Source organism: Opisthocomus hoazin, chromosome 2, assembly GCF_030867145.1.
Source record: "Opisthocomus hoazin isolate bOpiHoa1 chromosome 2, bOpiHoa1.hap1, whole genome shotgun sequence".
NCBI lineage: Eukaryota > Metazoa > Chordata > Aves > Opisthocomiformes > Opisthocomidae > Opisthocomus > Opisthocomus hoazin.
In genome coordinates, this window is record NC_134415.1 from 35,026,084 (window position 1) to 35,043,776 (window position 17,693).

Below are 17,693 nucleotides of genomic sequence, written 5' to 3' on the forward strand. Positions count from 1 at the left end.
GTAGAGGCTTTCCCCAGTCCTTACTGAATTAGCATTCTACAGCTGTACTGTAACATTGATGGGAAGGAAAAAATGCTGCCTTTAGGCTCATGCTGTGTGCAATAAGCGTGCCTTTTGAGGTAATAGTCAATGTAAGTAAGATATGTCCTCATGTGCCTCCATTGGGAATTAGCAATGGAAAGTGTTTTCAGATACTTGGGGATGGGCTTTGGGATACCCCCAGAAACCTGAAGATAATTAATGCATTTTCTTGCTCTTAGAGAAGTGCAGAATCCTCATCTCAATTGAGTCAAGAGCAGAAAAGTGTTTTCAGTGAAGATCTTCAGAAGAAGATAGAAGAGAATGAACGACTACATATACTTGTAGGTTAAACTTTTTTAGCCTTTCTTTTTAGTTGACAGAACTGATCACACAAAGAGAAAATAAAATGGCATCTGAAAACTAGTGGGTTTTGAAGCTTAGTTGTATGCAAAACAGTAATTGGATTGATAGCTTGCTTATAAAGATGTTCACTGGACAAATGAGAAAGTGCTTTGACTTCAGATTCTTAAGGCAGTATGTGGAATAACTCACATAATATATGTGTTTTCTCATTTAGATTTTTAACTTTTGGGGACACTTAGGTACTCTACTTAAAATAGCCATGTAGTTGGTACTGAGTGGAAACCTCCTTTTAGTTCACTAACCGTTTCAGAATTGCCTTAAAGCTTAAAATACTTTCTGCAAGTTGCCATAATTAAGTCAGGAATTACTTTATCAAAATGGAATGTGTTTCGCTTTGGCTTAAAAAACTTGAGAAATAGCTTATAGCTCAAGTTTAATTTTTCAGGTGTCTGCTATTAATCGGCAATGTATTTAAGAAATGCTTGGTGCTATAAAACTTTAATAAACAGAGTACTTTGTTCCTGAATATCTTCTCTGTAAATATCATAAAATTTCTATTTGTCTGAGAACTAGTACATGTTATGAGGCTGGACTGGCTAATTAAATTGGTGAAACTCATAGGACTAGGTTCCATAGTAAAACGAAGCTTTCATATGAGCTCTACTTTTTCTTATTTCAGTTCTTTGAAGCAGATGAGCAGCACAAACGTTTAGAAGCGGAGCTGAGAACTAGACTTGAGGTTTTGGAAACTGATGCTGCCCAGCATCAAGCTGTGGTGGACAGTTTAACAAGGAAATACACGGATACCATAGAAAAACTGCAGAATGATAAAGCCAAATTAGAAGTAAGGAGTTTTTCTCTTACTTGCAAGTTTGAAAAGTTTTGAAATGAAACGTCTTGCTGTGTCAGTACTTACATTGTGAGATTATCTTCTTGCATAAAGATCAAGTCTCAGACACTAGAAAGAGAAGCTAAGGACTGTAGGCTTCGAACTGAAGAATGGTAAGTGTTTTTACTTAATATAATGAAAATTGTCTTAAAGAAATAACTACTGTAAAAGATTAACTGGATTGTTTTTAGAGAAAAATACCTTAAAAAAAAAAAAAAAAACAAACCCAAAACTTTGATAAAACTCAAAATATCATGCAACAGCACATTGACATCAAGACTGGGCAGGTCAGACCCCTGTTCCTTCCAAGTAGTAACTAGATAATCAATTCCACAGATTCAACTTTTAGTAAGAGCAGCTCCATTGCCAAGCTATTTTGAGTAGCAGAGGAGTTGATGCAAGCTTGAAGAATTCATTTGTAATGGAGTGCTATAAAAAGTAAAGAAACTACTGAACTTTTGTGAAACAGATATATGAGTTTTTACAAACTACTTTTAAAAACAAAACTTGGTAAGGTATGCTGAGAGAAGAGTGTAGAGAAGAGGTATACTGACTGAAGAGAGTTTCAAATATCCCCCTCCACCACAAAAGCTTCTTGAACAATTGCTTTTGCCTAAGATATAACACACTCTGCTAGAATATTTGAAAGCCTTTGTTGAGGGATTGTATTGTTAGTTTTGGAATACTTTCATTGTCTGGCAGACAAGTTGTAGAAAACAGGAAGAAGTTGAGGACTGTGGGCCAAATCAAATTAGAGTGCACTTCTAGGAATTTTTTTGTTAAGGTGCGTTTTTTTAAAGATGTATGTGCAGTGTAGATCTCTAACGTAGTGGATAAAATGCATAGTGAATGATCAGATAGAGTTCCTTCTTTCAAATGGTAGCCTTGAAGTATGTATTTTAATTATTTTGATGGATGTGAAGATACTTGAATTCCAATAACTCCTAATACACGTCAGGGTTACACTAAGAATGACTTGCAGAAGAGGATGAAAGCTGTTTGTTGGCGCTGTTTGCTTTTTTGTGGTGTTTGAAAAACGGTGTAATCTGCAGTAGCAGAGCTTGTCTGTCATGTTCTACGATGACTGGGTGATTAATGTTGTTGTAAGAAATTGTCCCTACCATTTATGAAGAGAGGCTTTTTGTAAATAATAAAGCCTGGCGCTTCTTTATTTTGTCACTGAAGTCAATATCTAATCAACACATGGCAGAAGATGCCTTTGAGAGTACTGCTCTTCTGTTTTCCCTGCTCTTTCAGGGGAAGCGATCCATTTGCCTCTGACAACCATGCTTTATTTCAGAAAGCCAGGGGATGTGAGACTTGACAGCCTGCATGCCTTGAAAATTAAGGGCAGAATGTAAAGCAAAGCATATCAAACTACTTGTTTGCCATTCTTTTATAGTACAAAAAGTAAACATCTGTACTTTTGCAGTTTGTCTTTGAGTTTATTTTCTGGCATGCCCAATGCTACTACAGTTCATGCTGTATGGTTTCCATGCAACTACAGTTCATGCTGTATGGTTTCCATGCAATTCTGGAGCTCCTCTTCAAGAAAAATGTTTGTTAGTATGCATGAGCTACTTATCGGCCAGTTTCTTCATCTCTTTCTTGTCTACTTTGGATTATTTTTCGTATTAGTCCTGATAAATTTCCATGTATCAAATGTTTTTGTAAAAAAGGAAAAAAACAATCACTTTGACACCTCCCCCCTCCCTCCACTATATGTGCAAGAGTTCCAGATATCAAACTGGAAGCAAAGCAGTGAAGAATTTTGGGGGCCTGAGTTGGGTAAGGTGTGGAATTTGGTCTGAATCAATATGCAGTGATTTTTGATGTATGTAAATTATACTGGAATATGTTATGATTCATCTCTAGAATATATACTAATGATATTAGTAGTAATAATTTAGGTTCACATCAGTATACACAATCGAATGCAAGTGAAGAAGATCTGGAGAAAATCACTGGAGAATGCATATGAAACATAATTGCCAAGTCTGAGAATGGGCTGTATTGTAGTAGTGTTTAAGTATGGGGCTTTGAAGAGCTCGTGAGGTATTTCTAATAGTGATGTGACGTAGTTAGCTGAATTATCAAGAACTCACTACTTGCATATTGGAATAGTGTATTGGATATATAGTAACTAACTTAAAGGCCCTTTTGCATTCCTATTTAAGCTCTGGTAGAAAAGAGTAACTTCGTATAGCTTATGCACTAATTGCAGAATTTGAAAGCAATGTTAAGATTAACTCTGAAGTAAGATGAGCTTATGAAGAATGGAATTTAGGACTTATAGCATTTTATTGCATCGTTCACTGCATTTGTTAGGGATAAAAATACGATGCCATTTATTTAATGTGACACAAAGGATGAAAAGTTATTCCTGCTGTCTTATTTCTATCTAACTTCTAGAAAGAAACAGGTACCTGTAACACTCAAGGGATCCTTATGGTGAGCTCCGGTGGTGGTGATACAGATTAAATTTTAAAGGTTTACAATGTGTATGTGTGTGGTTTTTCGTTTATCTTTTTGTTATTTAGCCAGCAACAGTTAAAGAATCTTCAAGCAGCTTTGGGCAGTAGACTGGAAGAATCTCTGTGCATAATCAATGAAAAAGTACCTTTTAATGACACAAGTACGTATTGCCTTCGTCTGGGTTCTTGTTTAATTTGGGGTATCCATCTGGAGGAGGTGATCTTTATGAATTAAAATGCATTAGTTGTAAGAAATGTTGGACATCTGAACAGACACTTGGAGGTAATTGTAATAAGTATTCGTGATACTAGACATCACCTTGTTTAGTGATCTTAAAATACCAATTTTTTAAATTCATACATGTCTCCAGTGAAAATTAAGACTTTTGAAGGCCTTTGAGTAATTTGCCTCGTCTTGCTTAGCGTTGACAGCATATTGTAAAAGATGGAGGAACACTGTCAATTTACTGGTTTCTCCACAAAGATTTCTTTAGTTATTCATCACAGAGTATTATGTTTTGCAGGGGGTATTCAAGAGTTACAGTAAGTTAAGATGCGGATACACTAGTGGCTGCAGAGTTGTTGACTTAATGAGGCATTATATCAATAATGATCTACACTTACTATTAGTGGGAAGTCCATCAGCATGTCTCATCTCCGATCAGAGAACACCTGGACTAGTTCTTATCTGGCTTGTCTCAGACTTTTTTATCTTTTTAGGAAAAAAACCTCAATCCTTTTGAATCAGAGGAATTTTACCTGAAGCAACTTTTTTTTTCTGCTTCCTTTCCAACTGCTACTAGATAAATAGAAGTGCAGAAGATACCATGAAGTGCTAGTCTTTGCATTGCTTTGGTACTGGAATCAGTTAGTATGTCAGTGCTGTGTGCTGGATGCTGTTGTAAATAGCTTGAACATGAGGTTGTACTTGAACAGGCAGCAGTCTGTACTTCTCTGGCAAGGAGTCTTAGGAGGAGCTGGCATAGTGAAAAAGCTGAAAGTAGAGAGAAGGAGCAGAGAAAACAGGCTGTTGAATTTCCGGTGGATTTTATTACTAGCTTTTGCATTTTTCATTCAGTTTGAAACTTGGTATCAGTGTTTGGAATAGCTGTAGGTTCTCCAGGAGCTGATCCGGCGGGATGCTGCAGGGGTGAGCCTTCCGAGTTCTCAACTGGGTTGGCAGTCCAGTGAGTCTTGACTTGGAAACACCACATCATGTTCTCTTTAGGAAATGCTGACTCTCATACAGCATGTTATACTTAGGTGTTGGTGCCTTGAGTTGATACCCTTTGCACTTCTTTTGTGTTCCAAAGATCACTTTGCCTTGCATCTGCTGCCTGTTTCTACTTCTCTGGCTTCTTTAGCTGATTTTTTTACAGATGGCTGTCGTTTTAGTGAGAACATGGATGCAAATGATTTGTTTATGCCATAGCATAATGGTTTTGCTTGTGTAGAAAATGTTGCAAATAGTGGACAGATCTTGTGGCAGAAGAATGAAAGTCAGGAAATGTTTGTCTGCTGTGGATTCCAAATGTCTTGCTATAGGCTCCGTGGTTGGTTTTAAGTGTAGCTAGCAGCTGACTTCAGTTTCAGTAACAATCAAATGACTTGTTGACTGCTAAGCATGATTTTAAGAGTAGAAAAATATTTCCTGAAGCATTTTCCTTATGAGTAGAATTTGGTAATTTTGGACAGTGGTTTTTGTTGTGAATTCCACTACCTCTTCCTGTGTGTTAATTGCCAAATATGAATGATAAAAAAGGAGTAAGAAGCTGTAAATTTCCTTTGTTTTTAAATTTTAAACTAAAATGGTTATTCCATTTAATTGAGAATGGATGTGATCCCTTTTAAATCTACAAGATTTTGTGAGCTGTTCTCTAGGTACAAATATCTCTTCACCTCTTTAAAAATTGTGCCTGCTTGTAATGAATCGTCATTCTAGTTGCTCTGCAACTGAATGCTGAAATATGTGGAGAGTACATCAGATTCTAAATTATCAATAAATCAAGTACATACAGGAGCTTTTTTAATCAAGCAAGTCATTGAAAAATATGTCCATCATCTTTGACAGTCCCTGGAATGTAACTGAAATTTGAAGATCATCTTGAGTTCAAGGTTGTGGGTTTTTTTAAAGATTTTTCACTCTTGTTAGTGATGAATACTGTTCTTTTGGGCAAGAGGATTCTGTTCGTACCTATCAAATTCAGCATGTTCAGATGGTTAAATTTGATTTACAGTCTGAGGCAAGTGTGGAAGTGCTTTTTCTCCACCTAGCCACAGTAACAGTTCTAAAGTGAGTATGTTTAGGCCAACTTTATTGAAGCCAATTGTTTGTATCTTTTTAGTTAACTTTACTTGCATGAACAGTAATATTACTGCAATGAAATTTTGTATTTTAAAAAAATCAACTATTTACCAGTAAGTGTCTCTTAAAAAAACCCCATGAATTAACAAGTACATGTAACTCTTTTTGTCCTGTAGGATCTAATCGATACAATGCTCTCAATGTACCGTTACACAACAGAAGATATCAGGTGAGCAGTTTTTGTGACTTCATATATAAAGATGCAACTTTGTACACAGATAATGAATAAAACTATTCATTTTAGTGACCCGAAATGGCAAAAGATAGTATGTCTTACTACTATAGGGATATTCCAAGGAAATTTCTGTTCACAGAGCCTCTGTGCTTTTTAAAGGTAGTCTGTATTGTTCTTATGGTGAGGGTTCAAGTTGTCTGCTCACCTCTCTTCACGACAGCTAATCCATTGACTACTGGCTGATGATCACTGTAGGTATTAACTCGGGCATGCCTTTCTAATGGCAAAAAAGTTTAATATTTCTCTTATAAAAATATTCTTTTACTATACAAACCTGCAGTAAATTAGAACTTGAACATTTCACTTTTGAAGTTGGTTAAAACTACGTTAGTTTGGAGGTCTTAAGCTTTTTGTTGCAAGAAGGTAGTTTTGTTATCTTAAATTCCTTTGCCCTCAAACTTAGCTTCTTCAGTCACATCACTTGAGCTCCTAAGAATGTTTGCATTTGTAAACTATACATTGGTGTGTATGCTAGAGTACCATACTAGTTAATATTACTTGTCACTAGTCATAATCCTTTTAAGGAATAAATCATGTATCTTTGAGAACTCTGCATGGTTCACTTGCAGTTTGTGGGATACTTCTTGCCGAAACGCCTCTTACTTGCAGCCAAATCACCCTTATTAATTTAAAAGTTATTTTTAAAAAAGAAACAGTTTTTGTTTATTATAGTAATTTCACAAATTTCCTTGGGAATGTGGTTTACTCAGTATTTGGAAATGAGCATTAGTTTTCTATGAATAGCTAAATGTATTAAACCTTTTTACAGTGGTACATCAGATACCTTGATGCAGTCAATGTTTCCCTGTTTTGCTACCACTGAGTACGGGCTCCACAGCACTCAGTGTTTTTTCACTTTGCTTGTGTGGCATGTCGTGAACCTTGAAGTTAGTGCATTCAGATGCCACTGTAGAAAGACTTCAAATAGTGGCTTTCTCCTTTCTTCAGAAGTGCCTATAAAGATACCTTGTTTCTAATTCTGTCTGCTTTGAGAACAGGAGACCTACTCTCTAGTTTTGTGATGGAACTAGCCTTAAGTCAGCCTGTTGCTGAGTACGAAGAAAAGTCTAAATAACTATGTGTAGAGTTTCTTCCTTTACCATTTTCTGCTAGCTCTACGTCAGCCAGCCTCATGCTTCAAGATCTGCTGTCTTGAAGATGTTCCAGAACAGATTTTTATGACTGGCTTTGCCAGTGGAGGCAAAATGCTGGTGTATTAGCACAGGCTGCAGTGTAAAGGACAGCAAAGCAGTAATATTGTCTGTTTTCCTTCCTTGCATAGCTAATTAAAATACACAAACTGAGTATAATGACTGCATTAATTACTTTATTAATCACTGCCATCCCTGATCCATAATCAAGATTCACTTAATTTAACACTGTGTTGAAGCATTAGGAGTGCATCTCTCTTTCTTAACTGAAATGTCACTTTGACCTTACTCTCTTCTCCATGTATCACAACAGTGTGGTTTTCTTCTCTGTTGCCTTTGTTTTTTCAGAATGTTCCATTTTGTGTTCATTTCTTCGATACCTTCCTACTGCACTAAAGCTGCAGAACAGCCTTATTCATGAGCAGCAGCAGCAGCTCAGTTCTCTCCAGGTGGGAGAGTAAGAATTGAGTGTTACTAGTTAGAGAAGCAGACACTTTTTATTCTGGGAGAGAACCTCACTTGTTTTTACTAACTAAAGTGAAGTTTCCTCACAACCAGGTGTTACCAGTTTCTCACTATCACCACACTGAAAGAACTGAGCTATTGTCAGCAATTAGTCTATTTCTCTTTAGAAATTTTAATGTCAAAGATGGTTTCTGTAATTGCGCTGACCTTTAAGAGGTCTTGTGGCCTGTAGTTTGAGAAATGCAGCAAAGGCAAAACATCACCTGCTGTATGAAATAAAAATGTACTTTGTCATTGAAAAACATGCCCTTCTGAGTGGCATTGTAGTTTATTCATAACCTTAAAAAATTAAGCATAATTGCTGCTGTGTATTTTAGGCTGAACTATTAACAAGAAAGAAATCACTGATAGCAATTTTTTGTATCCAGACAGAATTTTTCTCATATTTAAATAAGCACATGTCAAATATAACTGTCGTTACAGCTGAAATTGCGGGACCTTGCTGGCCAGGCACTGGCTTTTGTTCAAGAACTTGTAACAGCTCTTTTGAACTTCCATACATACACTGAGCAGAAGGTACAGATCTTTCCCATTGATTCTGCAACAGACACTATATCACCATTAAATCAGAAGGTAAAGCTTACAAATTTCAGCTACAAGTATATTCAATTATGTAGACTTTCAGTAGTGAATAATCGTAGTTGTGCAAACTTCTACCACCTTTACTGGAATGCTATGAGTGTGTTCCTGAGGGGCAGCCTCTCCTGCCTGAGAAGTCTTTTCTACTGGATGATTTCTCTGAATGTGGGTGAAAGTGTAGCCTCAGAGAATCCTCTTCTGTGCCTCTGCTACAAGAGCAATATGATACTCAAATCAAGGCTTTGATTTAAGTGCTAAATCAAAGTGCAGTTGTCAAAAGTTCAGCTGACTTATTCTAAAAGACACAAATATGGCACTACTAAATAGATGCTTGTCTTTGTTAATGCACTGTAGCATGGGAGAAATTGAGACAGAAGATCTTGTGTTTAAAGTGTTTAACTGTAATGTGAAATAAACTGGATGTAAGGTAGACTTACAAAGGAGAGAAACTGTACTCTATTCTCTTGTCAAATACCAACTTTATCGTCTGATTTTGGGCTGTTTGTGCAAAGACCTTTCCTGTAAGTGTTCTGAAGCTTCAAGTCAGTAAAAGCATGTTGAAATTATTACGAGAAATCTGACCTATCTCCGTGCAACTCCACAGGACGAGTTTTCTGAGAGTATCATTGAGTTGTTAAGCTGCATCTTTTGACTTTCTGTGCCATGAAGCATGGAACAGAACTTTGTGCACAAGGATTTGTGTGGGGATGCATGCATGTATGTATGCTTTAGAATCAAAGTGCTTTAACATCAGTGTTGTTGACTTCATAGTACAAGTGGGCCTCTGTGCATTTCAGTTGCTGGGTGAGAGCATTTTCTGATTCAGACTGTAACTTCAGTTTGGTAGTTTGCAGGGCTCAGACCAGGTGCAGAGATGGACGTGCATTCATCAAATGGCTGCAGTGCATGTAGTAGCGATGTGAACTTTTAACAAAACTTTCTTGTTCTTATGAAGATCTCCTTTAATCTCTTCGCAGGCAACAAATATGCTTGTGAAGGTGTTAATCCACTAGAGAAATCCCACTCTACCTTCTCAGTTGTTTCAACTATTTGAATCAAGAATACACGTTTACAGAGATTCAGCATAGATCTTAGTTTGAGGACAACATTTTCTTGCTCCTGCCACCAAACATACTCAAAATGGCACATCCTTCTTGTGAGAACTATGTGGCTTTGTGATCTTCCAAATTCTTTGGGGCAGGAAATGCCTCCTTGTTTGTGGCCCAGTGTGGTGATGGGGTTCTACAGGCACTAAGGCAGTTTAAGCTAAGGGAGTAAAATTAGGTTTCTTAGACATCACTTCTCGCGCATTTTTTTTGTTAGCATTGTAGTTAACACTGTTGTTTTTCAGCAGAGAAGTGCTTTCACACAGCTGAAACACACAACTTAATCAGAACTGTAATTGGATTCTCCTTTTCTGATAATTGACTCTGATTCAGTAGTTCAGGCTTTGTTTGTTGTCATAATCATGTCTGTTGTAGTCTGCCGCATTGTGTATTCATGACCTAATTGCCTCAGTGCGTATTGCCTCTCAGGGCTTGTGCTGTGATTTTTCCAGCAGTGAAGCATCTCTTACCACTCGCTGAAGCTGCTGTTGCTCCTGTATTTTTTATTAATTTATCTATTTGCTCGGCAAGTGTTCTCAGTGTGATTTAGCTCCTCCACAGCGTGGTTTGAAAACCTCCCCTTAGTGCAGTGCAGAAAGTGAGACAAGTGTCAGGTAGTGGCTTAGCACACTTGCACTGATCTATTTTTCCCCAACTCCAGGTCTTGTCTGGCGCTTTCAAGCTATTTTCCCCACCAAACACTCAAAGTAGATGTGGACAATTCCCTTCCAGGTTCAAGTATTCCTTTTCTCTTTAAGTGTTGGATTGCTGGGTTCTGCTGGGTCTTCAGCATCATGCCAGATAACTCCAGTCCTCTCTTGCAACACAAGTCCAGGAGCATTCTGCATGTGTTACTTTTTCCTCCTGAAGTTTAGGATTTTTCCATAATTCCATCCAGATTTCTGCATGCATGAATGAGAGCTTGGCATCTCTCTTTTCTTGTTAACACTGTGTTTCTGCACTGTCATAATACAAGAAATAATTAAAACTTCCCATACCCTAGTTTCCTGGGATCTTTAGCTGCTGTTGTAGTATAAATAATCAAAGGTGAAGGTGTCTTTCTGTGGGGCAAAATAAAAATGAAGATCACTTTTAACTACCTATGTCAATTTGTGGAAAAGCTTTTTGAAATACTCTGGTATCAGAATTGAAAGCTGATGGTACTGTTATGTTTTGCGTGTAAGAGTAAACACATTTGTTCTCAGGTGTACTTTTTTGAAGGTGAAATTAGCCATAGAATTTACTTAAGCAATTTTTAGCCAAGTCAGGCAGTCCTATGAGGCCAAAGTTTCGTAATTGCCCAAAGCTGTCATAGTTCTTGAAAGTAAGACTTTTCCCTCTGATCAGTTACTGCTCCATCTTTTGCATTGGTGTAAGCATGCTTTGACCCATGTTGAAAACCGGATTGGGTACAGACAAAGATTAAAATGTATCTCTTGCTCTCAGTTTCAACTCGGTTTAGTTCAATACTTCGCACAGCATAGCTGTGCAAATGTTTGTGCTGATGCACAGGGCAAGGGCCGATAAGCAAACAGATGGGAGGGAAGGTAGGGCAGTTTATTCCGGTGGCTTAATGGTGCATGGATCTAGCCTTAATTTGATGGAGTTGAGCAAGGAATGCAAGAATGTTTAAACTTACAAAGCAGGGGTTTGGTGTGCTGTGCATGGCAGTTTAAATGAGGTAAGCTGCTGTGGCAAGGCCTGAGATGTGATTTTGCCTGGGCTTCCTATATAGTCTTCACTATTTCTCATTTTCCCTCAAGGTGTGTGTTTGTGTGTCCTGTAGAAGAGGTTGCTGTACGTCATTTGACTGTTACATATTATTACTGATGTTCTGGGGATCATTTAAGATGACAGGCACTTTGCTAAAGTGGCCTGTTCAATTGTTAACTTGAAACAGTTTGCGGGAGCTTTCAGCAAGCACCATTTTAAAATCTCTCTGTACTCAGTTCTCACAGTATCTTCATGAAAACGCTGCATATGTTCGCCCTCTGGAGGAAGGAATGCTGCACTTGTTTGAAAGTATTACAGAAGATACCGTGACAGTCCTGGTAAGATTTCTTATTTTTAGCGTTGGAAAAGGTTTTTACAGAACAAAAATACTTATGTGTTGTTTTTCCTTCCAGGAAACAGCTGTGAAATTGAAGGCCTTCTCAGAACATTTAGCTTCCTACTTATGCTTTTTAAGAAAGATTCTTCCCTATCAGTTAAAAAGGTACTTTTGATTTGATAGATCAAATTAAAGGCACAGTGAGTGTCAGGCATGCAGCATTGTCAACATCTACAACACAAATATTAAGTCAGTCCTTAAAGCACTCTGGCTTAAAAGGCAGAACTTTTTTTTTGCCTGCTGGTTTTTGAGCCGTTAGGTTATGCATATTTTTTTCAGCTTGGCGTTAGAGCTAAACCCATGTGTTTTAAAGCCTTTCTTCCCCCTCACAGATGAGACTTTAACAAAAGCTGCACAGGTTTTTAATGTTTCCTAATGATATTCAATAGCATTGATACTATTCAGGTATGATACACTGAAACTGTTAATTTCTTGAGCCTGCCTGAAGATCATTTATCATGCAGTAAATATGGTAATGTAGTAAAACTTGGCGAGATGCACATTCCTTCTGCGGTGAAAATCTCTATCCCTGAGCAGGTTGAAGGGAGGTGAATTATTAGTGCAAAGGACTACTTAAAAGGAGGTTTTGGATTAAGGAAGAAGAGAAAGCTTGTTTTATGCCTCCTTTGTACCTGTTCTCCTGCTCCTTAGGGAGCAAAAAGTAGTTTGTATGTAGTAGAGGAAAAAGTCTTTAAAATGATGCAGTCAGTTCTTTACTGTGAGTGAAAACCATTCCTGGCTTGTGAGTGAAGCTTATAAGAGTGGGAATAGTTCATGTGCACAGTATTTTCAAGTACTGCGAAGTTACTCTGATATGTTAACATTTCTGAAATAAATTCCTAGTCTATTGTTGCTTTGGACTGGGGATGTACTCTACTCATCTACTCCAAAACTCATGAACTTATTTTTTAAGATAATTGCTCACTTTTTAAAAAAAAAATAATTCATATATTCCTAGTTTGGAAGAAGAGTGTGAGTCTTCTCTTTGCACAGCTGCTCTAAGAGCTAGAAATATGGAGCTACACAGAGACATGAAAAGGCTGACTGCAGTCTTCGAGAAGCTACATACATACGTTAGTCTTCTTGCGTTACCAAGTAAGTGCCAGTTTTGGCTCTGACCACGTTGACTGGAAAGTATAGCTTCCCTTCTAGAACTTTTTTTTTTAAAAAAACAAAACAAAAAAACCAAATCGAAACAAAAAAACTCTAAAAAAACAAACCAAAACAAAAAAAAACGCAAAACAAAACAAACGCCCCAAAATCTCGCCATTGAAAGAAAAACACACAAAAAATCACACTTCTGTGAAAGAGCAAAACAAGGTTAATGCTACTCTTTAGGTACAGTCGAAACTATGGGGCATGTGAGTTCTGCAGTATGCTCTGTTGTATTGGGCCCTCTTTGATCCAGTCTGGGAGGTGGAGTGTGCTGTACAGTGCTCTGCATTCTTTCTCCTGGATAGACATGGGCATGATACAGACCTGGAAATACCAAGCAGTCACAAGTACCACATTTTAGATAGTAGTAGTTAACTGTAGGAGGAGAAGAAATGACTGTAGGCTTTTGTCATTTCTTAATCATGAAATTGTTAATAAGCTACATTTCATTACTAATTATCACTTTCGAGCTCCTCCTGTTCTATTAAACGATAACTCTTATGGTAATGACTAAATAAAATCTGGTAAAACCTTGGTGTGTATGTGTGTGGGGAAATAATATCCGGGTGCATACTGTAAATAATAAGAGGAAACACTTATTGTGTATCTTCAGATTATTTTAGAAGGATCCAGATGGTCCTTCCTACAACAGTGAGCATATAAATCTTTCTCTGTGCATAATTGCTTTTTAAGACCAAAAGAGTTGATATTTGTAAAATCTGAATGAAATTTGGGGAACTGGGAAGTTTGCCTACTCTGGTCAAATTTGGTGTGTATATATATTATTAAAGGAAGGGGAATTGAAATGTCAATGAATCTGTTATGATTCTCAAGTTCTAAGACCATACCCCATGCAAATGTTTCTAGTAGGTAGAAATTGGATGATTTTTCAAAGCTAACTTTTTTCATTCGTGGTTGAATTGTTCTTTTTCTCCTTTCTATATGGTACTTTTAGGTACAAAACCAGAAGGCCTTCTTAGGACAAATTACAACTTGGTGTTTACAAACATTGCTACAAGTCTTCATGGATTTCATGACATTTTAAAAGGTGAGAATACAGGAATAGTGGTATTTGTCTGTTTAACATAGCAAACATGTACTCTCTCTGTAACAATGTTAAATGTATAATATGTGATAAGTCTGGTTTGTCTTGCCTTTACAAGCTAAGGTAAGAAACTAAACCTGCTAGCTACTTGTTTTGGACATGCATGCATGTTTTTTCACTCCTCCATTCCATTAGATCTGTTCTTATAAGTTGCTGGAATATTTAATTGTGGCGTTCTAGATCTTCCTGAGCAGCGTCGCTTTAGTTACTGAATTTCATTGCTCTAGTGAATCTAGCATACAGAATGGAATGCCATTAACTATACATATTTTCCTCTGCTTCCATGCTGTTGACCTAGTACCTTCAAAGTGGAATTTTTCCTTAACAGTGTTTAGGTTGATTGCTATTTTTAACATGAACATATAACCAAAGCTTACAAAGAAGTCTGATTTCCTTTTGAAATTGAACTTCCTCCTTGAAAGTGGCTTACCTTTCATTTATTGGAAGGACGTGGATATGTTGTGTTTTGAGTGAAATGATGTTTGGTTAGAACTTGGAGTTTTAAAATGCTGATGTTTGTGTGTCCTAGAGTTTCTGCATCGTGTAGCTGTTCCCAGGGAGAAGATAATCCATTGAATTGTTTTGATGCTAGTCAGCTGTTTAAACACTAGGCTTTTATAATTTTAAACAAAATGGTTTTTTGTTTTTTCTAGTCTTTTAGTAATAATGTCAATAGCCGGCCCCATTTTGCAGTGTCCCTCTGTTTCTCTTTTTTAAAAAAAAAGATACTGTTGGAGATTGTACCACAAACCAAATGAGACCCTAAACCAAGAGTTTTGCAACATAGATAAGTTTATTGATAAATACCTTATACCTCTTAATATAGCTGCTATAATATAAAAACAACCCAACTAAAAAAAGTAAAAGCAAAGTGCTGAAGAAAACTGCCAGTAGAATTCATTAGCTAGCAACAGAAATACCGTGCTTAACACCTCACACTCCTGTACTTCAGAATGCTTGACTTGTGACTTCTGTCCTCCTTTCTTTCCCAACCCAAATGAATTTCCAAGTGCTTAAGCTTGCCTTAAACTGTAACTTCTGATGGTGATGGCTTGGGATTTCTCCATTCTGTAGGTTATTGTAGAATAAGTGTGAAGTGTTCACTTGTAAAATAATTACTTATTTTTAATTAGGCTAAGTTGTGAATGTTTGTTCTTACATAAATACTTGATTTTTTTTAAATTTTGGTGCTTTTGAAATTAGTGTATTTAAGCTAAGACATTCTTGTGAATGACTTTAAAAAGGTTTGTGGTTTTTTTCTCTCTGAAGACTGTTCTGTTAAATTTGCCCGAAAGACTTTTAGAATACAGGAAGTAGCATTGCAAATTTCTGGCAGTCATTTAGATTTGCTCTGACAGAGCTAAAATACTCTTCCCTTTTAAGTCATGTAAGCTTAATACTCAGATATTGAACATGACTAAAAATTCTACCTTTAGTGTCCTGATGTAAACATACGGAAGTTGGAAGTGTACTTGTGAAATGAAATGCTAGTTTAGTGTGAGCTTGGATCTGCTATATAGCTATGATTTTTAGGACACAGAGTACACTTAAGTATACACATTTATCCTGCCTTGTGTAACAGGCATAATGTCTGTTCCTTATGATCATAAACAGTTGTCTAAGGCAGTTCTACTAAAGAACTAAGAGTGTCCAGAACTTTTATAAAACCTGCTTAAAAAGGGGAAAAGCATTTGAAACCTGAGGTCATAAGCTGGATTTGAAAGTTGTTGGTTAAGCAGACAAAAAACATAATTTGACATAAATGTGTGTTTTTTCTAGACACTTCCAAGCACTACAGTCAGAAAGCTACTTTAGAGCAAGACGTTCCAACTGCCACACAGAAACTCTTAACTACAAATGACTGTATTTTATCCTCTCTTGTGACTTTAACAAATGGAGTGGGGAAGGTAATGGATACTTTCATCTCAGTGTAATGCCCTAACTTGTGCAGGTTTTCTGGGGAGGGGGGGAATCTTAGTTGAATGATTTGGAAATTCTAGGTGTACCTCTGATATTAATGATCTGTAGTATCAGGTTTGTTCTAAGGTATTTTCAGGCTACAAGAGAAAACAACTGAATAGGTGATAAAAGTAGATACTTCAGAGAGGATGCTTTGCATTAGTAAGTTCTAAGTTACGTGAAAGAGCCTGTAGCTGGTTTGAATTTCGTGTTGTGAAGTCCCGTTGCACCAAATACTTGCCTTTCTAAAATGAGTGATTGCTTTCACGAATCTTTCTGGTCAGCTTAATTCAAAAAGTGACTTCTCTTGATGTGTCTAGATTGCCTCATTCTTTAGTAACAACTTGGATCACTTCACTGCTTCGCTGAGCTATGGACCTAAAGGAGGAACAGAGTTCATTAACCCGCTTTCAGCTGAGTGTATGCTGCAGTACAAGAAAAAGGCAGTTGCTTACATGAAGTCTTTAAAGAAGGTTTGTTCAGCTAGCATGGTTGCACAGAGAAAGCACAGTTTTATGCCAAAGAGAATACAAACTAAGGATTTTCAGTATTTGGAATGGTTGAGATTCGCTGAATGAAAATCTTTGGCTGAGGAAATGGAACCCTGAAGGCAATAATGCTATTGAAAAATACAGAGAGCATAGTTGCTCTCATAACTGTGGGTATGTGTCAATTCTGCAGTTACCCATTTCCACTAATTATTTCTGTGCCAAGGCTCCAAGGAGGAGAGGGTAGCTGCTTATTTAAATTTCCTCCCATATTCACCAGTATTATGGAGTGAATGACATCATATTCCTATATTTGCATTCACTGGAAGATGGTGGAGAGCAACAGGAAATAAAAGCAGCTGAAAAGAAGGTATGCTGGAGAAAATGTGCTGAACCAAAGGATTGAACACTGCCAGATCTGTCTCCATTAAAATTAACAATTAAGTGATGGTGTGATTAACAGTAATCATTAAACCACTTTACTGCAATGTCTGTAAAGTGGACCTTAAGATGCAGTTGATCATTAGGTAACACCTGGAGTTTTCCGAGTACTTTTTAATCAGGGTGTGCATTTGGGCAGTATTTCGTATGAGCTCAAGCCATTTTTTTCTGCTGGCTAGGAAATGCTTGGAACATGTTTTTCTTGCCTTTAATAAAAGTAAGGAGGGCAATAAGCAAATGTAGAATACATATTCTGATCTACTGTGAAACATGTTTTAAGGTTTCTCTTATTCTTCTGCAGCCTTGTGCAGATTCAGTGCCTTATGAAGAGGCTTTGGCCAATCGCAGAGTTCTTTTGAGTTCCACAGAAAGTAGAGAAGGTCTTGCACAACAGGTATTTTGGTATAATTTTACTAACATGCATAATAGTGTATTTTATGAAGGTAAAGTACTATCAAATAGTGTTGAATAGTAGGAATGAGATGAATTTCAACAGAAATTTGTGGAGTGATATGATGTGTACTGTTCTATAGCTGATTTCTTATCTGGATGCGTGGGTTCTTCTCTCTGTGTGAGGTGGGGCAGCTGGGAAGAGAGGATTGATTGTCTTTCTAGCATAGAACAAGATAATGCTAGTGCCCGGCACACATCTTTCAAGTTTTCATAAAATTTTTCCCTGCTTAGATTTCTCACCTAATACAGTGTTGCCATTTCTATGAGCTGTAAC

General features: G+C 37.1%; 1 protein-coding gene across 3 annotated transcripts in view; it reads left to right on the plus strand.

Annotated features, from left to right (window-relative positions):
* Positions 1-17,693, plus strand: part of PPP1R21 (protein phosphatase 1 regulatory subunit 21) — a 35,592-nt gene that overhangs the window by 5,571 nt on the left and 12,328 nt on the right. For all 3 annotated transcript variants that reach the window (XM_075413161.1, XM_075413159.1, XM_075413158.1), the window contains 13 exons: positions 261-362; positions 1,064-1,228; positions 1,328-1,386; positions 3,814-3,908; positions 6,229-6,281; positions 8,447-8,596; positions 11,658-11,759; positions 11,835-11,923; positions 12,777-12,913; positions 13,929-14,021; positions 15,858-15,985; positions 16,358-16,510; positions 17,268-17,360. In XM_075413161.1, coding sequence (XP_075269276.1) covers positions 261-362; positions 1,064-1,228; positions 1,328-1,386; positions 3,814-3,908; positions 6,229-6,281; positions 8,447-8,596; positions 11,658-11,759; positions 11,835-11,923; positions 12,777-12,913; positions 13,929-14,021; positions 15,858-15,985; positions 16,358-16,510; positions 17,268-17,360 — 1,419 coding nt within the window. The remainder of the gene's footprint in view (positions 1-260; positions 363-1,063; positions 1,229-1,327; positions 1,387-3,813; positions 3,909-6,228; positions 6,282-8,446; positions 8,597-11,657; positions 11,760-11,834; positions 11,924-12,776; positions 12,914-13,928; positions 14,022-15,857; positions 15,986-16,357; positions 16,511-17,267; positions 17,361-17,693) is intronic.